The sequence below is a fragment of the Bos mutus genome, chromosome 7, assembly GCF_027580195.1.
Source record: "Bos mutus isolate GX-2022 chromosome 7, NWIPB_WYAK_1.1, whole genome shotgun sequence".
In the NCBI taxonomy this organism is placed as follows: Eukaryota; Metazoa; Chordata; class Mammalia; order Artiodactyla; family Bovidae; genus Bos; species Bos mutus.
The window spans coordinates 71290492-71305044 of NC_091623.1; the positions used below are offsets into that span (position 1 = coordinate 71290492).

The 14553-nt window shown below is 42.1% G+C and overlaps 1 protein-coding gene across 1 annotated transcript in view; it reads right to left on the reverse strand.

Annotated features, from left to right (window-relative positions):
- SNCAIP (synuclein alpha interacting protein) overlaps positions 1–14553 on the reverse strand; it is a 163790-nt gene that overhangs the window by 42165 nt on the left and 107072 nt on the right. Inside the window, 2 exon segments of the mRNA XM_070374087.1 lie at positions 536–715; positions 2317–3188. Of these exon segments, the coding sequence (XP_070230188.1) occupies positions 536–715; positions 2317–3188 (1052 nt within the window).

Here is a 14553-nt window from a genome sequence, read left to right on the forward strand (position 1 = left end):
TTGACAGATAACATACTGTGCTCTGTGAGAGCCAAACTCAAACTCGGCACCGATATTCTAAAGAACTCCTGATATTGCAGACACTTCAACTTCAGATGTAATCCATCAGAAGTCCACTTTATTCTCTGAAATCCTCCTGAGTACTAGGCTAGCATGCCTTACCATACACCTTTTCCCCATTCATCTTGCTCATTTATACTCACATTAGGGAAAAAAATGAAACAGCCTCACAAAGATCCAGGGGTGGTTAAGAATCCAAACTGCAGTCACCATGAATAACAAAAGTTCTTAAAATGGCAACAGATCATTTTCCTTTCTCTTTATTAGCTTTCCTTTCTCTTTTGATGCTTACCCTAAATTGGAATATAGTCTCAAAATCTCAAAGCAGTTAGCAACTGAGACGGTTAACCTTTTAAATGCAATAGGTTCACTTGCTGTTTGCTTGGAACATCACTTTTCTCTTTCCACTCTAACAGTTTACTAGAAATCTGACAAGACAGGAACATGTGGAGGGCCCAGCCCCAACCACCAGTACCTTGATGGCCAGGCCTGCGGGAGTCAACTTCTCCACATTTCGCTCATTGAGGCAGTCTTCTCCCATCAAAGAAGTGAGGTGCTGCAGGCACTCTGCGTGTCCCTGCGATGCGGCAACGTGTAAGAGATTGTTTCCACTTTCATCATGAATTTTGTCTAGATTGTCGGCAGCTAGGTGTGGCTGTACACATAGTAAGATGAGGAAAACTTAAGTCAATAAAACAGAATGAGAAGCTGTGGGGATTTTGCTCTGGGCCTTGGGAAGAAGAGATGAACTTCCAGAAGCCCTGGTGACAGTCACGGGGTTGTAATAAGTCAGAATTCCTTGCTATGAAAGCACAGGAATGCTCAAGTGACTTACGTTCATGGGAGACAGGCAACAGAGATGAGTCAACGAGTCTGTAGAGGCTCCAAGCCAGCTTTCTAACAACTCATGGCAACCAGCAGGTTTCTTGTCTGTCTCCTCCATTCCTGCTATGTTCTGAGGGCCAGACTCTGCTTTATTCCCTGTGGTAGGTTTGCTGAATGAATGAACTACCTGTCTTAACCATCTGCTTTGACTTGAGCTTTGGAGAGCTGGCTCTGACGGCAAGCCTCATGATGGGTGCTGTAGTCTGTGCTCCCCCGGGTACCTCCAAACACTTTCACCCCTAAACAAACTCCTGGGCATCTGGAAGCTATACTTGGACTCTGGTTTCTTCACCTTGAGTGAAGTTCAGTGCCCTGAGCGTGACTCATTGATAAAGACTGTTGGGTAAATTGAGAGGTGTTATCATTTGGGAAACATAAAAACATGGGAAAGATAAAAGAAAGGGATGAACCAGAGAGGAAGAGCCAGGAGAAATGGAAAAGACATTTTCAAGAGACCAAAAAAAAAAAAAAAATTACTTTACTTAGTAAAATTGTTCAATGATATCATCCTATTATAACACTAAAATTTGTGGTATTAGACCAAGTGCATTACATTTATCTATGCATAGCTTTACCATGAGTAGAATCACATGGCCAAGATGTGATGATTTTCCTTGAATGAGACTTTAATTAACACCACAGTGTCAGCTCAGGTTTACTACTGTTTGATCCATGTCTGGAAGCCAGGAAAGAACAATGTAGGCAGATGGAATGTGATTTCAGTTTAATTTTCTCTGAGCCTAAGCAGAACAGACTTTTCTTACATCATGTTACTCTGTGTCTAGAGTCTCTGGAAAAGCTTCTTCATGCTCCCTAGACATGCAGACCTGGAACTAAATAAAAACTCCATGTGGGTCAGAGGGCAATCAAGCTCTAGGGTAAGTCTCTATCTGCAAAAGCTTTCAAACATCCTGGTCCAAGTCTTCTGAATAATGATCAGGATAAAACAGAAGACCCTCTGTTCATATATCTGGCAATTCCCCATCAGCAAGGAACTGACATCCCCACAAATAACTCAGTGAGAGCATTGGGAACCATTTGAAAAGCAAAAGGAAAGACATTAACATTCATATTTTTTAAAGTGCTGGGCTTTTTTGGGTTTTGCTTTTACTTTAGAGTACATGTCCTTATTACAGTTGAATTCATGCACAGTTCAAGTGAAATAATACTCCCTCTATAGCCATTTGTTTTTCCTCATATTAAACACCTTTTAATTTTAAAATTCCAAAGTCACATCGCCCAACTAAAGCCATGAGCAGAGATTAAACAAAAATTGGAACAAAAGCATCATCATTCTGTTACTGGTGAATGGAGTTGATAGAACTGGAGTTCTAGATGGTTAGCGTGTATTTTGAATTAGTTCATACTCACCAGGAGAGATATTTGCCCTTCTTTAACAATGTTCAAGATGCTTTTTACTTTTTTCAGGTACTCGTTCCTTTCTTCAGGTCCCTGGGAGCTGGTCCAGTTCATGCCACCAATCTGCTCCTCTAGTTTGGGGTCTGTTGCCGAGGACTGCAGATGGAAGGCCCTGAGCTGGCAATCTGGTGCCACTGCCTTGTCAACTTTCCGACTGTGAGGATCACTGAAGGTCTTGTGTAGAAAGTCCTTACCCTGGTTTTCAGGCTCATAAGCAGAGCCACTTTTAACGAGAGGAGGAGAACTCTCTGATTCTTCAGGGGAGAGCTTCTGTTGGTCCTGGACAACAGAGGATGCTTTTCTCAAGTGAGGGCTTTTCACAGGAGAAAGGACACAAAATGGTGTCATGTTAGACGGGGAGCTCTCAGCACTTCCGGTAGGGCAAGCTTTGCCGGAAAGGCCATTAATGCTTGTGCATAAACCCAAAATTCTTTTTTCCGAAGTCGCCTTGGTGAAAGAGGCCAGCTGCTGACTGGATTTGATGTAAGGCACGTCAAGAATCTCATCCATGTCGAGGTCATAATGTTCCAGCTCCCCCAGCAGGGTGCTGGGTTCGGTGCTCTTCCTCTGGGGGCTGCCCTCGACAGCTCTGGGGCCAAGCTCCTCGGGTTGGGGGCCTGGGTCAGGATCATTCCCTTTCTGGTACTCTGCCTTTTGGTTCTTTTGGTCATCACTTTCATTGTTCTCCAGAGTCTCTGGCTGGTGTTTCAATGGGGACACTCTTTTCACTGGGCGGAACTTACTATACACATCGGCGATTCCTGTGGGCTTCTGCGTGTTTGTAATAAGAGTTGAGACACCACAATTCCAGCCAGAGCTAGACACTGTTTTAAAATAAATTAAGAGAGGGGACTATTAAATTGAAACACTGAAAATAGCATGGCCATGTAGGCAGACACGATCCTCTCAAGTTGTGCTCAAAGGAAGTCTGGGTATTAAGGAACAATTTAAGAGAGAATGTAGACCATAAAACAGTTTGTACTTACCCTTGAAAAACAGTGAATGCTAAAAGAAAGTTACCACGTATTGGCTTAGAATTAATTCATGTAGTAATAATAGTAGAAGCAAATAGCAAAAGAAAACAAACCCAGACAGACACTCTGTTTTATTCCCTGAGTGGTTGCACCTCCCTGACAGTATGTTGATACTTGTCACCACTCTGAAAAACAGAATTGGAGGATAGGATCCTTTGCATTTAATAAACTTCCAAACTAATTCAGGGAGAGAAGGTATGTACCTGCATTTGTGCACACACACATAGGTATACCCTTAGAGCTCATGAAGTCTTGGAGAAAGAAGGGGTAAATGATTTAATACTGGGCAAACTTAAACTGAGAACTACTGAGTGATTCCCTAGGTGATCTGTTAGATGGATCAGGGAAAGAACAGGAAGGCATGGAATGGTCAGGACTGGCTGGACCATGGGAGATAAGGCACAGTGGAGTTCATCCCACCCTAGACTGATTAGTATCCAAGTCAACCATAGCTCATGGGCATTTGACAGTGCTTTGTGGCATATGACCAGCAACATAACACACTGCCACGCCACAAGGGAACATGCTCTTTTAGAGTCACTGCTGCCCTCCGTCGTTTGGAAAGCTGGAAATAACAGGAGGAAGTTGCAAAGGGAGGGTGAAGCAGGCAGGCTAGTATTTTTTTTCCCCCTTCTCATTTCTGTGCAAAGTTTAGATAAAGATTGTATAGTCTGTGTTTGAGTGTCTGGTTGGGATGATGTGTCAAGTGAAACAGCAACACATGAGAGGTGAAAGACAAGCACCACCTCCTTCCACAGGGAGCCTCATATGACCAGCTGCCCCTGCCTCCCCTCAGAGGCTGACCGAGCAATGGCCTCCTCCCTCAGCCTCGATGATACAGCTTCCTGTCTGGGACAGTCCTCTGACTAGACAGATGACCCTGCACCCTGGTAACTTGCAGGCCACTGATTTATGGACTCTTACTCCTTTCCCACTTAGTTTATACCATCCTCCACCAAAGGGGTGAGGTTTCAGGATACGCCTTCCCACTTGGCATCTCCCATCTCTGTCTCCTCTAGAACAGCAGCGGGTGGGAAGGGTTTAAACCAAAGTACCTGTGTGTGTCTGTTCTTTGCCGGTGAGCACAACCCAAAAATGGGCTTCCCAGGTGGTGCGGTGGTAAAGAATTCCACCTGCCAACAGAGGAGATGCAAGAGACGGGGGTTCGATTCCTGGGTTGAGAAGATCCCCTGGGGGGAGAAATGGCAACCCAGTCCAGTATTCTTGCCTGGAGAATCCCATGGACAGAGGAGCCTGGTAGGCTACAGTCCATGGGGTCTCAAAGAGTTGGACACGATGGAGTGACTGAGTACACACACACACACAAACACACACACACACACAGCACAACCAAAAACTAAAGGAACCTGAGAGGAACGTATATTCGGGACTGTAACTTCTGCAATAGCCCCTGCTATCACTGATTCTTGGGGTGAAAGTAGCATACAGATGATTTAAAGTTCCCCAAATTTAGACCTGGCCATTCTTCTTCCTACTACAGTGTGTTCTCAAAGGATTCCGGTAAGTTCCAGAGTCAAAACAAAATGAGAGTGAGAGTTCTAAGCCTGAATGCTAGATACCTATTGGTGGGTGAGTTTTCCCCCTAAGTGGACCACAACTTTGCTTGTGTCTCAGAGGGTCTGCACAAAGCAATCCTTCTCTGAGGACTTTCAGGAACCTACGAGAACACTGTCAGCTGTGGAGTGAGGCCAGGATTCTGTCTAATAAGAACGTGAAGTCACTCAGTCGTGTCCGACTCTTTGCGACCCCATGGACTGTAGCCTACCAGGCTCCTCTGTCCATGGGATTTTCCAGGCAATAGTACTGGAGTGGATTGCCATTTCCTTCTCCAAGGGATCTTCCCAACCCAGGGATCGAACCCAGGTCTCCCACATCATAGACAGATGAAACGGGTGTTAATTGAGAATATTCCAGAAGGGAAGGGAGGTATCTAGATGCTCTTAAGCTGCTGCTCCTCTGCCTTTAGCTAACTCTGGTTCTTACATGTATACAGTTCTTGACACAGAGCAGACAATTAACAAATGCTAGTATCTGAGTTTGAATCTCACTCTGTACAACACAGTAAATTTCTTTAAAAATGCCCAAAGTGCATCCTTCTGAGGGATTCACAGCTTAATTTCACAGGGAACGAAAGTCCTTTTAATAAACTCAGAGGAGCGATAATCACCGAGAGCTGGATTTTCTAGTTATTTATGAAATGTAAATATGCAAAGGCAAAGACTAATTCCAACTGGTCCATTATAAATTTCAAAGTCTTTCTATCCTTTATATGTCCTTTTGCCCTATAAAATGTAAAGCTAAAAAAATTAATGCCTGCCAGAAATTCTTGCCAAGCCTTTAACTCTTCCTTTCAAGAACACATGGTTACTTACTTTTTTAAAAGAGCAGAGAAACAGTGGACACAGAGTTTATAATATGTAAATATGCCTTTAATTTTATCCATCAATTATCTGAAAAGCTTATAGTAGAATATATATATATTCCTTAACATTTCTGAGATATACACTTATTATTAGGGACAGCATTTGCTCATATATTGCCAACTACCTTCATGTTTTTGGAACTTCTTGATAATGTGAATCTCAGGATGTAATAAAAAAATTTTCAAGCCACATAACTTAGTGGGCCAGTACAACGAGAGCATTGTACCAATGTATTTATGTATCATATAAGGTCGTGGGTTCAAAGGGCTACTCTTTTATGTTGGCTTTATTTACATGTGAAATTTTTTCCAAGTGATACAGGGAAATGGATACCATATGTTTCCCAGCTGTTTTCTTCTGACAGGGGCCATTAAGAATGCTCTATGGAAATGAATTCTGTCTGAATCTTAAGAAAACACTTCTTTCCACAGAAGAGCCTAGAAACTGAAGACTGGGCATCAACATTAGGCTTGTTGTCCTCCTTATTCAAACCTATGGTTTTTTTTTTTTTTAGGTTGAGTGTGAAATCTGTGCTTTTTAGTCTCTGTCTTGACTTCCTGGGAAAAAAAGCCCAGTTAGAAAAAAATGGATTAGATGACAAGTTTTCATGAGAATGCTCTCATTTATTACCATATACTTGTCTGAGAAGTAAAATTTTGTTTATATACAAAAGATAAAACTCAATTAGTTTCTTTCTCCTAAGCTGGGAAAATGGGCATTTTAAGCATAACATCATTGCCCTTAATGACTGACAAGATTTTCACTTCCAATTCGACAAGTCTACCAAAAATTCCACTTATACTGTTGTTCTATGCCAACACCATAATAAATTTCTTACAATGCATGGAAACAAAGATCAGACTAACTATGGTTACTAGGAAGACTTTTAGGCTAAATTTGTTTCCTGGAAATCATGAATAAACAATTCACATGTTAAACTTTAAATCTCTGAAAATCTGATCTATTATCTTATGAGATCTTTACAAGCTCTGTAAGAACACAGTCTGTGTCTAATTTCTCTCTATCCGTCAAAGCACCCAGGAAATTCCTTTATACGAGTAGGTTCTCAGTGACTTTTTGGTACAGTGGATTTATTTTCAACATCTTATGAAAGGAAACATATAAAATACACCTTAAACCAGTCCTGATTATGGCACACATTTTCTAAATGGTCAGTAGGTGAATGGAAGTGCATTTGAGGCTGACTTATAGGCCATAATTCCCTCTCCTAATCTAATTGGCACTTGGAATGTCTCCGATCTCCAGCAGGGTGTTTCCAACTGCCTGCTGACCATCTACAGGTCACCATGTCTTCAACAAGCATCTAACGTGAGCCCACGTCATGCAGGTATGTTTAACAGGTAGAATGTTCTGATCGAGGGGTTGTATCGCCTTCCACACTGGCCTGCTTTCTCCTTTCCACTTCCTTATCCAACACACACCCTCTCTCTCTCTATTCCATCTTCTCTAAATGTATTCCGGAATCATATGACCATGTATGCTGGCTCCCAAGCAAACTACCTCCAAGGCATCACTGATCTATTTCTTTTTTTAAATTAACTTCTGTTGGAGTATAGTTGGCTTACAATGCTGTGTTAGTTTCTGCTGTACAGCAAAATGAATCAGTTGTGCATATACGATATCCACTCTTTTTTAGATTCTTTTCCCATATAGGTCATTGCAGAGTAGTAAGTAGAGGTCCCTGTGCTATACAGTAGGTTCTTAGTAGCTATCTATTTCACATAAACATGTGTATATGTCAAATCCCAACTTCCCAATCTATCCTTCCCTCCCTTTCCCTCTTGGTAACCAGTTTGTTTTCTACATCCGTGACTCTATTTCTGTTTTGTAAATAAGTTCATTTGTACCATTTTTATTTTAGATTTCATGATCCAGCAATCCCACTCCTGTGCATATATCTGAAGAAAACCATAATTCAAAAAGATACACGTACCCCAATGTTCACTGCCGAACTATTTACAATAGCCAGGACATGAAAGCAACCTAAATGTCCACAGATGGATGAATGGATAAAGAAGATGTGGTACATACATGCAATGGAATATTACATGACCATAAAAAATAATGAAATAACTCCATCTGCAGTGACATGGATGGGCCTAGAGCCTGTCATACTGAGTAGAGTAAGTAAAAGACAAATATCATATGATATCGCTTATATGAGGACCCTTCTCTTTTATGATCCCTGCCCCTCAGCCCTTAGGCAGCAAGTCTTACTGATCCTCAATCCTTCTCTAATTTGGTCCCTTGCTTCATCTTACCACACTGACTAGACCACACTGAGACCTTCCCATAGTCTGTGCAGGGTTCTGTCTACTTCTTAGGTTTTCCTTTTTGATCTCCTATTCAGATAAGTCTGATTTTGTCACTTCTTAATTTAGAAACTTTGAGGTGGCTTTGTACTGCCTAAAACAATATTCCCCCACTATGGGGGAGGCATATCCCAGTGCACAGAAACCATGCTAAATACCCCTGATTTAAAGAATAAGCAAGCTTCTCACTTTTCAACTCTTTCTTCTTCTTAATTTAAGAACTCTGTTAGGTGCTACAATGACTTTAACTCCTCCCCCAAACTTACAAACTCCTTTCAGAATAATAAGACTGTGGGCCTTCACCTCAGAGACTTTCATTAGCAAAGAGTTCACAGAAACACTTTATTTCTATCCCATTTTAACGATGTCCTTGAATTTACTATGACACCGATTTTCCACTTACAACACTGACCTAAAGTTTCTCTTAAAAACAAATATGCTAAAAATAAGTGGTCTTAGAAAAACAGGTTTAAAATAATAATACAAGTGGTTTACAGGTAAAACAAAAATGGCAGAGAAAACTTTACATGTACCCATGTTGCAGAAACGATACTTGAACAACTAAGTTTTGACGAACCTTCTACTTTCAGGATAGTAGCTAAATTCTTGAGCATTCTTTATTTTCTAAGTTATCTTCTCATCTCAGCACCATTATTCCCACATCACTCACTTTCCTCTGCCTTTCCATCGCTAAACTCACCCTTTCTGGATGCCCCATATCCTTCTTTCATTCTCCCTCCTTGTGGAGAGTACCCCTGCCCCATGAGGCCTTTGCTGCCTTCTCTGCCTGTTCTTGCCTGGAGAATCCCAGGGACGGGGGAGCCTGGTGGGCTGCCATCTATGGGGTCGCACGGAGTCGGACACGACTGAAGCGACTTAGCAGCAGCAGCAGCAGCTGCCTGAGATGGAAGCTCATCTGCTAAGATTCCCCTCATGTGTTACCTCCTTGGTTCACTTCCTCTGACTTTCCCAGATAACTGTTGTCCCTTGCTTCTCAGTGCCCTGAGATAGACTTGCCCATACTGAGAGTCAGGCATTTATAAAGCTCTGTTTCAACAATTCACTTGAGCATCTGTCTCACCTTCTCTACTGAGAGTCTCTTAAAGACTGCTTATGAACCAATCTGTTTATAACAGCCCTCTCTCAAGCACAGCATGTCACAGATACAGGGACCAAGGACTAAACCTTTTAAAAAACGAATAAATGAATGAAGGGAGGAGAGAGGGCATTGCACAGGGGAAACAAAGGTACAAAAGAACATGCTAGACCAAAGATGCAAAGTATACTACATACATATGAGTCTTGTCACAGTGAGTCACTCCTGCCCACATTTTAGACACATTGAATGTGTTGAATATTTCAAAGACAGTCTTGGTAAAGCTACTGAAGATGTGCTATGTATTATTTTCAAGTATTTCCTAAGTTCTAAGCCAAAATTGCTTCATCTGTAAAATAAAGGGGTTAGACACATGATGGCTAAGACCTGACCCACCTCTAAATTTCTATGACTGTATGGAAAGTCTACAAATAACAGGGCTCTTTATTCTGAGTGACTCACTATGAAACACTATAATTCTTCTGGATCCATGTCTTTCAACAGATCCTCACAAATTTATAATTATGAGGCTAAGCTGATTGCTGACACAGAACAACTCTTTGGCTCTTGGGACTGATAAATTAGTATTTTCTTAGGAAGATAATGTACAGTTTGCAATTGCAACGGTGGATCCAATTTTTGAGACTGAACGTCAGTGCTGGCTCCCAAAATGTCTATTTTACTTCTAAATATGGAGTTATGTGTCCATACTAGAAAATTAGCTTTAGACATCAAGAAGAAAAAGGGGATATCTTTATGATAAAATACTGTTTTATTGCTATTTATTGTTAAAAGGTAAAGGAATACTATTTTCCTTGAGAAACAAAACAATCAGCTTTAGCTGTAATTGCCTTAACATGTACACAACAATGCCCTTCACATCTACAGCTACTGGAAACCCAGGCATCTTCAAGGACATGACTTCAAAGTTCTCCAAGAGGCCATTTCCCTCCACTTCTATACCTAAGAGAGGGATATCAATGAAAGATCAGGAGGATCAATGCTAGGGTCAAGTTTCCTGAATCCAATGTAAATGAAATCCATCGTGGGCCCACTTATCAAAAACACTTCAAGTTCCAAAGAGTGGTGACAGGTGACTTACATCATCTCATGACAAATGAAGAAGGATACATAGCCTGACTGAAGATTACTTGCTGAGTACTCTCTGTACCATCCATGGGGACTAGATTGGAACCTGAACTAAGAAAGGGTTAACTTTGAATCTGGAGCATTGTGTCAGGCCACGATGTTGGGAAGAGCTTGTGGAAGTGAGGAACACATGTTTCTGGAACGTCCCCATGGAGTTGTCTTCTCATCCCTTTCACTGGTGCCACAGACCCTTTATTGAGCATGCTGTGAGGCTGAGGGGAAAGTATAGAGGATTTTCTTATAAAAATACCAACTGAAAATTTATTCACATTGAGAGTTAAAATATTAATGGAAAAGATTCATTGATTTGGTTCTCAACTTCCTGAATTTAAGTGGCTGCTGATACCAAGCAGCTGTAGAAAGTGTCAGATTCCAGTTTTGTAATTCCCAGCCCTGCCCTGAACTGTCAAGACCTGCTCACATCACTTTGTGCCCCATCTGCAGACATCTATTTGTTGGGTGAAAACTCATAGGAATACTCAAAATCCCTTACTACCTGGATAGAAAAGATACTTCTTCACCAAAGATGTATGTTCTATCATGAAATGTGACATAATATTTTTACTACTTAAAATGTTTGGACCTTTTAAAGGTATGGTTCCTATAAAAGAGCAGTGGGTGATTCTCAAGAAAGTACATGGTTTTAGTTATTCTGTTACCTAAAATGGCTTCCCAGGTGGTTCAGTGATAAAGAACCTCCTGCCAGTGCAGCAGACTCAGGTTTGATCCCCAGGTCTGGAAGATCCCTGGGTCTGGAAAATTCCCTGGAGAAGGGAATGGCAACTCGCTCCAGTATTCTTGCCTGGGAAATCCCACGGACAGAGGAGCCTGGTGGGCTCCATGAGGTCTCAAAGAGTCTGATAGGAAAGCATGTTGACCTTCACTCTGACATCAGCAAAACCTTTTGAGTGGATTAACTCTTGTATCCACTCTAAGCCCATTACCAGGTTTCCTTTTTTTCCCCTCTCTCAGTGCTAAGTTGTAGAGAGAGATACACATCCACGCAGGGTACAAAGGCTCAGCAAGCAGAGAAGTGTGGAGACAGGGGAGAGCTTGCTCAGCATGGTTTCTGGAAAGTGCAGAACCACGCTTACCAGTTTTAACTGAAGGTGGCGATGTTTTACAGTGCTGATCTGTCAAGGCCAGGAAACATCAAGAGACTGCTCCTTGCTAAGAGAACAAGAGGCAGAGGGGGTGGGCAGGGCAGGGGATGGGGGTTGAAAAAGATCCCCATCCTCTACCCTCTACTCGACAGCTCCAACAGATGGCTGGCTCCCAGAATGCCATCAGTAAAGTTTTCTCTGTATGAAGTCACGTATCCACATTAGGAATACAGCTTTAGATACAAGAAGAGAAAAGGGTGTACACATCTTTAGGATGCAAGAGTGTTCTCCCACTTTTTAAAAACTAAACGTTAAATGAACTCTATTTTCCAGAAAAAGTGTTCAGTGTATGAACTCTGGTCCCATTTTGAGGGGGAAGCACTTAAAGGTCTGGAAGGGTGGAGAAATGGGAGGAAGAAGTAGCCTGGCCTGCAGCCCCCGTTTTCACTAGGGTCTGCCCACCTGAGCTGGTGGGGCCCGGCAAAGCTCTCCATTACAAGGCTGTGGAGAGAACAGGGCAGGTACAGGGAATGCAGCAAAGAGCAGACAGAGGCTTGTCCGGGAGAAAGCCGAGCAGAGCCGCGTTCCTCTCTGTCCACTGCGGCTCAGCACACACTTCTCAGGCACTGTTATAAACTATCAGAAAATAAAAAACCTCTCCAGTTTCTTAATTAGAACTTTCCTAAAATGTCCTCCATCTTTAAATTGCTAACACAGTATGTTGGTGTAAAACCTCCTATGTTTCTGACTACAAGGCAAGTGTATGATTTCACTAGATGTTTTCATAGCAACTGCAGAGGGTGAGTGGTGCCTCTGTTCTTCTCACTTGAATATAAATGTGAACTAAGAGAATTTTAAGCGTTATATGGAAAGTTACACACTATGCTGACTGCTCAACCAGGACTGAGATTCCTGGACTTCAACTTTCTTTCCGTAATACCACAGAACTGCCTTATCAAAATGAAAAGCATCCCCTAAACATGTGACCCACATTTTTTTTTTCTATTTGGGTCACATGTGGGCAATGGAATCCTAGACACCAGTAATAAAACCTGGTTGTACTCATTTCAGATTCACTTTAGTCTAAATCCCTAACTGTATACTCTATCTATAGATTTTGGTAACCACTGACTATGAAGTAACATTAGTAAAATGGCTTTTAATAACAAGTTTTCTTAGAAACAGTTGAGTAGAAGAATTTCCCTACTTTGTTTATCTTTAATGGCATCAGCCTAAATTTAGAGTCATCTTATCACTGAGAATTAGTTCTGAATTCAGCTGCCAATTCCTTCAACTGGTTAAAGGTGGCAATTTCTTTGCAGTATAAGCAAGAGATACAAGAATAGGATAACACTTATTCAGAAGTGCTAAAGTAACTGGTAGAATGTTAAAAGGCTCTTACAGGGTCCATTCATTCTACAAACATCTGTTGAATGTTCTCTGTGCACACGGTTCTAGGGGTTTAGAGGGGAATGAAACGGACATAATCATTGTCCGTAGAGGGCAAGCCAACAGGCAGGCAAGTATACAGATGAATGAGAAATTACAAAATGCGAATTGCTCTGATGGAACAGAGAACAGATGAGAAGCCTCATCATGGCAATGATAGGTCCTAAGCCAAGATCTGAGGATGAGAACACAATTACTTGAGGGTAAGATGAGAATTACAATTCTCATCTTTCTCCTGCGGGGAAAATATAGGATAAGAGATGATTTTGTGGAGATCTGGGTAGAAGGAAGCCCATCCTCAAATGTTTGATGCCAGACAGAATCTGGCAGGTTTCATAGTTCTCATACCTAGAGCAGAGTGAGCGAGGGTGAAGGAGAGCAAAGATGAAGCTAGGCAAGGTTGTCAGGGGCCGATTCATCTGAGGGTTTTATTGACCACAAAAAGGAGTTTGGTTTATATTTTAAGTGAAATGGGGTATTCTTAGGGGCGTTCCACAGAGAATAAAAGGGTCTGTTTTACATTTTTATAATTTTATTTATTATTTATTTATATATTGGCTATTTAATATTTATATATTTATCAAATTTAAATAATTTTATTTATTTATTTATTTATAAATATATATATTTATATATTGTCTTCACTGCTTTGCTAGAACAGGTGCTATTCTTTGTCGTCACGGTCCTCAGACTTCTCATTGTGGTGGCTTCCCTTGTGGAGCAAGGGCTCCAGGCACACAGGCTTCAGGAGCTGTAGCACACAAGCTTCGGAGAAGGCAATGGCACCCTACTCCAGCACTCTTGCCTGGAAAACCCCATGGACGGAGGAGCCTGGTGGGCTGCCGTCTATGGGGTCACACAGAATCGGACACAACTGAAGCGACTTAGCAGCAGCAGCAGCAGCGGCATACAGGCTTGGTAGTTGGAGTTCACTGGTTTAGTTGCTCTGTGGCATTTGGGATCTTCTTGGACCAGATTTGAATCCTTGTCCCCTGCATTGGCCGGCAGATTCTTATCCACTATCTACCAGGGAAGTCCAACTTTATATTTAAAAATACATCTTTGTGCCTACTTGGTGGAAACATGGGGTGGTAGAATTGATGGTGAAGAAAGAAGTGAGACTAGTTCATGGTTGTTAACTCAGATGAAATGTAAGAGTGGCTTAAGTCAGGGCTTCTCAAACTTGAGGGCTTCCCTTGTGGCTCAGCTGGTAAAGAATCCATCCGCAATGCGGGAGACCTGGGTTCAATCACTGGGTTGGGAAGATCCCCTGGTGGGAATGGCTACCCACTCCAGTATTCTGGCTTGAGAATTCTATGCATTGTATAATCAGTCCATGGGGTCTGGTCACAAAGAGTCGGACATGACTGAGTGACTTTCACTTTCACCTTCTCAAACTTGCATCTGCACAAAGGATTGGCCTGGAGAGCTTGGCAGGATGCAGATTCTGATGTGGGAGTCTGGAGCAGGGCCGAGTCTGCATTTCTAACAGGCTTACGGGTGGTGCTGACCGTGCTTGGTTCTGGCTCCAGATCGCACCGTGAGACGTGAGGGCCTGAGCAATCAGTGCCGTGGAAGGGT